Below are 6,013 nucleotides of genomic sequence, written 5' to 3' on the forward strand. Positions count from 1 at the left end.
CTGCCTGGTCAGCCATTTTTTGAACTTAAGTCCAGCCCTGGATGTGAGCCCTATTGCATCCCCAGATGGCCTTGGGACATCCCCTGCCTCGTGAACATCTCCTTCCTCTTCCCCAGCTTTTCCTTGTGATCCTTCTCATCCGTCTCCCAGCAGCCAGGAAGCACCTTTATTACTGCAGAGGTTTTCAGCACTGGGTTCTCTGGGCAGCCTCCAGATGAATATCCCCAGAACACCAGATGGGCGTGAGAACCAGAGTTTTTCTGGACAGCCAAGGAGCTCCAGGCTGCTGGCTCTCCCCAAGGGGGTAGTATCTTTTCTCATTGTTCTGAATAAATACACGACAGAAGAACCTTAAGGGGTATTTATTTTTTGCATCATTGCATCATGGTGGGAAGGCATGTTGGCACGCAGGCGGGTGCTTGCTGGCACCTGGGCAGTCTGGGAAGTACCTTTCTTTCTCTTCGGTCTTAGACCCCAGCCCACTGGAAGACCGTCTTTGCAAGGCAGGCGTCAGCAATGCCCTGGGCACTTGTTAATCTAATCACATTGGCAGACAGAATTAACCCTCCCAGCCAGCCATCTTCTAGGCTAAGGCAATGGGACCGAGGGAGTTGGAATGTCACTAATATGACGAAGGTCACAGTGTTCCTGATAGTCCTTGGGTTGCTACAAGCCTTGGGTTAGTTCCCAGAGTCCAGACAAGGGTAGTTCTGACCGTATTCCCTGCTGATCTTTCCTTCATTTGTTTTCATTCATGTTGATGAGTGTCCTGCTCCTGATCAGTGCTGGGTCAGGTTTTCGATTGGTTGGTAGGGAACCTCACTCTTTGCTGGCGCCTGTGGACGGTTAGCGGTCCTTCTGTAGCGATGTTTCATCCTCAGGCCTGTGCACATGACATGAAACTGCCGAGTTACGGTGCCGGAGGCTGTAACGGCCAGCCCTGAATGATGACGGCCAGGCGGGTGGATGGCGTCTGAGGGATCCCGAGGAGTCAGATGTCCTCCCCCTCAGCCTGTCACTCTGTGTCTCCCAGGTCAGAGCTGCTGGGCTCAGCCGCATGCCGATGGAAGCGACAGAGGCCCGACAGCGGAGGCTGGAAGGCTGTGGCAGGCCAAAGGAGCTGGGGCCATCACCCAGCCACGGTGCAGGAGGACTCCCAGAGACTTCCGAAGATGGACATCAGGGGGTCTCTGAGAGCCAGAGTGTGGACCCCAAATCACTGGAGGCCGAGCATGTCAGGGAGAAAGCCCTGGTCATTGGCCTTCAGGTGCTGGTACCCTTCCTGCTCGCAGGCCTGGGGCTCTCCTGGGCAGGCTTGCTTCTGAACTATTTCCAGGTGAGAGAGAGCTGCCTGGGGGTAGGAGACCCTGAGGAGTGGGTACTGAGGCTAACAGGAGGCCATCTTTGCTACGTATTGGGTGAAGTTCTTTTAGCCTAACCCAAGCTAAGCACAGTAGGATAGTGACTGGAGCCATGGAACTTTGGCTCTGCCCTAAAGACACACCCAGATTCATTGGACCACTTCCTGTCTCTTGTTGTTCTGCAAGGGAGTGAGGAGCATAGAGCTAATTTGTTTCCATTTCAGAGACTGGATGCCCAGTGTCAAGACGTTTCAAGGGGGTTTTCCTCTGAGGCCTCTCTGGGACCGGTGTCTCCTTTTCTTATGGGGGGAACCAGCCATATTGGATTAGGTCTGCTAATGGCCTCATTTCCGTTTCCCTTTCATAGGCCCTGCCTCCAGAAATAGTCACATGTTGAGGTGTGGAAGACCAAGACTTACATATATGCATGGGTGGCCGGGGGCGGGAGGGTCAGCCCGTAGAAACAGCTTAATATAACATCATTGCCAGATGCTGCCAGGGGTGAACTTTAGAGCAATGTCCCACACACTTGGGACAGTCAACGGGTCTGTTACTGCAAGAAGAACTTCACGGTCCAAGGACCCTCATGGAACTTACATGGCTGTTAGCAAATCCCCTCCCTACTCCAGGGAAAGCTGTAGAAGATAGCCGTTACCCAACACTTGTGGGCAGATCACTGCCAGCCTTTCTCATCTTTAATAATCTGCCAGGGGATGGGGAGACAGCTCCGTGGGTGAGAATGAAGACCAGTAGAAGCCGGGCCTAGCTGCAGTGCACCTACAACCCAGATAACCCTAGAACTGGGGAATGGAGACACATCCTAGGAGTTCACTGGCCAGCTGTCCTAGCCAAAATGGCAAGCTTGCAGGGTCAATAACAGACCTTGTATCAAAGAAATAGAGAACACCCACTCTGGCCTTGGAGCACTTGCAAACACAGCTGTGTGTGTGTGTGTGTGTGTGTGTGTGTGTGTGCGCGCGCGCGTGCGCGCGAGCGCGCGCGCACACACACACACACACCTGCTAGATGGAAACTGCACTTCGTATGTTAATTTCTGTTGCTGCTTAAAACTCAGCAGATTAAAATGTTAAACTTCTTTTAAAAAGCTCACAGCTACTGTGGGCTAGGACTCCGTTCTCCTGAGGCTACAGGTGTTTTCCTACTCAATGCCTGAGTGGCTGCTTGACCCAGGCCCCTGTTTTCCCCACAGCTATTCCTGGAGACCCCCTAGTCCTTACCTCACAGGGCACCTGATTCTTTTATGTGCAGCCTGCAAAAGAAGCCTATGGTGGCAAGACCATCTGGGTCACCTGATCGTGAGAGCTTTGTTGCTCTTGGCTGCAACCTTTGGTCCCCCATGCTGTGGGAGGGCTTGGATAAGACCATCAGTAGCGGGCAGCAGGTCTGGCTTGAAGCTATTGTTGGTTGAGACTCCCTGAATTAGGAGTGGAAAGCATGGCCCCGGGCCCTGTTTATCAAGCAATTCCTAAGTCCAGCTAGGTGGTAGGAGTGCCTGCCAGACATTGGTGCCCTACCCTGAGCAGAGCCAGTCAGGATAATTCTCACTGTGGCTGAGAACAACTTTGGGATGAGAGGTGAAGGCTCTATATGGAGAGGCAGAGGAAAGAGGAGAGCAGAGAGGGTGGCCTTTGTGTGTAGCGGGCTCCATTCAGCTGGCTGCAGTGACCAGTGAGCACCACAGAAGAAGTGGACAGGTGCCCTAGATCATACTGAGTTCCTTCGTGTGTGTGACTGACTGGCCAGACGTCCTGCCCCACTGGTGAGGGAAGAGTCCAGCCAGCTCTCGGCTATGGAGACAATGACTGATAATGACCTGAGCTGGTCAAGTGAAAGCCACAGCATTGCTTAGTCTCCCCTAGTCACGGCCTGCTGCCACCCACACAAGCAGAGCCATCTAGGGGAGGAGGCAGGCCCTGCTGTGTAGAATGAGCAGGGCGAGTACCCTTCCTGCAGGTGGGCAGAAGGGCTTTCTTAGGAAATTCTTGGGGCTAGCAAACTGAAGCCATTATCCAGCGACAGGTAGGCTCAAAACCTGGACCCCTCTCTATGGAGGACATTTCCTTGGGGGCCTTAATTGAGTGTTTCTGGGCCACTTGCTGAGGAGGGGTGTTTGCCTGGGGACCTTGCCACGAGAACAAGAGCCTCAGGGGACTCCTGGCTAGGCCACTTGGAGCCCTTCTGGCTGGAGTAGTGCTGGGGGACAGTGCGTTGTCACCACTCTGCCTGTGGAAGGGTACTGGCGCTTCCTTTTTCTCCTGTGCTGCTGAGGCTGGCACTGAGGGCATGTGATGTGAGGCTGGTTGCTTTTCTGCTGAGTTCCACCCCCGGGCCCCCGATTAGGTTACTTTAGCTTGTTGCTTCTGCTGTTCTGTTTGTTCACACACTCATTCATTCATTCTGGCAACCCACGCAGGGTGTGCACAAGTCAGAGGCCGTGCAAAGAAGTATGGTGAACAGGATAGACAGATGGGCCATACTCTTGCAGCACTCACGATTGAGTGGCGAGACACAACAGATGCGGCAGACAGCAGCAAGGGCCAGACAGGAGAGGGGGTTGCCCAAGGCCCTGGTGGGGATGCCGGTGAGGAGACCTGAATCTAGAGGCACATGCACAGCTGCTGTAGGCCTTCACCTTCTCCCCTGGGTTATGCTGGCTCAGACCAGAAAATAAAGGTGCTCAGAAAATGCAGGGCTCGGCCTGCTGTGGGATGTTTCCGTGGCTAGCTAGCCTGTCCCACCCAGCTGCAAGGTAGCTGGGATTATGACGTCTGGAAACTGCTTCTGGGGCGGTGCACAGTTCTGGCTATGGGGTCGGTCTCGGGTCTCGGAAGCTAGTGCCGGTGATGGGCTCTCTCCCTCCCACCGTGTTGGGGACAGGGCCCCATCACACATGCCATGCTCACCACACTCCACCTCCCAGGACTGTAGGACAGGCGGGAGGCCCAGAGATGGGAAGGACCGTGCAAGGTCACCAGGAAGCCACTTGATGCTTGACCCAGATCCGAACGATGCCCAGTCAGGCTCTGAGATTTTCCACTGTGCCGGAACTATTTTTAAAATCACATTGAGATGTTCTGTGTTGTGACCCAGTAAGGCTCGTGGACATGTGGTGTTCTCAGCTTTCCCAGGAAAGTACTTTTTCTCACATGAGCACAAGCTTTTATTTATTTCTGCTGAAAGCTTTATGGGCCTGAAAGCAAGGGGTTACAATAATCAGCACACACAGAGATCAAAAAGGGTCATTGTAATCCTGCCTACCAAAAGTACCCACGTCAGCATGTTGGTTTCGATGCCCCCCCCCCCGCCGCCTCTCTCTCTCTCTCTCTCCCTCTCTCTCCCTCCTTCCCTCCTGTGTGTTTCTCTGAGGTTGGTGACCTTACTCAGGAGATGGTCACTTCTCTCTCCCGCAATGATGAGAGCATTTAGGGAGCCGATGTGTGCGACTCGGTGAGTTCTGTTTCGATGCCTGATCCAGAGCTAGAGTGACCTTGAGGAAGGTGCCAGTGCTGGCGTAAAATGCTGGTATCTGTACCTGAAGATGGCTCCTCTCCAGGTGTTCAGCAGCCAGCACGGCACCACCTGCAGGGATTGTCTCAGCCCAGCCAGTGCCCCGGCACCAGTGGCGTCTGAAGCTCCTTTCTCCGCTGTTTCACACTAATGCTTGTGTGTTTAGACCGGGCCGAGCCACTGGTCACAGACCATAGGGAGGGCTGCCCAGGGGCATGCTGGGATTGTGCTCGCCCATCAGACTACACCTCTGTGGTGGGGAAGGATGGGGAGGAGGATATTTCCTTCTCCGAGTGTTAGTGCACATTGTGGTTGAAGGCAAACCCTCCTGGGGCCTTCATCTGAAAAAAAAAATGTATGTGTCTCATACGCTGTGAGCACAAAGGGCTTAAGAGCTGCCCAGAGAGGCTCTTTCTTGGAAAGGATGGTGGTTAGGTGTTCCTGTTCATATTTCCACTGGGACATTATGGGACTTGCTTGCACTTAGGGATTCTGGATAAGGAGCTGTGAGGCTCTGGCTGGAAACTAGTGGTACTCAGAGACCAAGAGGCACCTCAGCTGACCACAAAGCCAATCACTATTGAGGTCGGCCAACGGCGTGAGGAATATAGCGTGACGCATGGTTCATGAGAAGTTTCTCCCAGATGAGTAGGGATGCATGCTGGGAGAGGAATGGCTCAGATATGGGTGTAAGAAGCTGAGGCTTTCTTACATGTCACTTGTGTAATGAGGGTCCCTCCTTAGAATGCCCATGTGGGTTGTGGATATGGAGAGCAAGTTTTTGTTGTTGGGGAAGATGGGTGAGAGGCCACAGGGTCACGACTGAGATGGTTCCCTGTGCTGGAACTGAGGGGACAGCTGGGGGAAAGCCTTGAGGACAGATCGAAGGGCTGCAGTGAGGGTGTCTGGGTTCAGCTTGCCTTTCTGGCTGATGTTCAGTGTCGTGCAAGGCTTGACAGAGGCACTTTGGAATAAACTATGATAAAATGGGATGTTTACGGTGCTTGCTCTTGCACAAGAAGCTTAGAGGAACAGTCTAGAAGTTTGGAAGAGGCTGGGGGCTGGTAGAGAGTCTGGGGGCTGGTGCAGAGGCTGGGGGCTGGCGGGGAGGCTGGGGGCTGGCG

General features: G+C 53.8%; 1 protein-coding gene across 4 annotated transcripts in view; it reads left to right on the forward strand.

Moving 5' to 3' along the window:
- The window catches only part of Slc41a3 (solute carrier family 41 member 3), a 44,646-nt gene that overhangs the window by 5,679 nt on the left and 32,954 nt on the right, over positions 1 to 6,013 (forward strand). For 2 of the 4 annotated variants that reach the window (XM_050160312.1, XM_050160313.1), the window contains exon 2: positions 1,034 to 1,336. The exons of 1 other annotated variant lie outside the window; for it this stretch is intronic. In XM_050160312.1, coding sequence (XP_050016269.1) covers positions 1,058 to 1,336 — 279 coding nt within the window. In that variant the 5' untranslated portion in view covers positions 1,034 to 1,057. Of the gene's footprint in view, positions 1 to 1,033; positions 1,337 to 4,798; positions 4,830 to 6,013 lie in introns of those variants that run through there. One more of the 4 variants, XM_050160315.1, reaches the window with a different exon arrangement.

The sequence above is a fragment of the Alexandromys fortis genome, unplaced genomic scaffold (genome assembly GCF_014885135.2).
Source record: "Alexandromys fortis isolate MF-2015 unplaced genomic scaffold, M_Fortis_MF-2015_v1.1 scaffold_111, whole genome shotgun sequence".
In the NCBI taxonomy this organism is placed as follows: domain Eukaryota; kingdom Metazoa; phylum Chordata; class Mammalia; order Rodentia; family Cricetidae; genus Alexandromys; species Alexandromys fortis.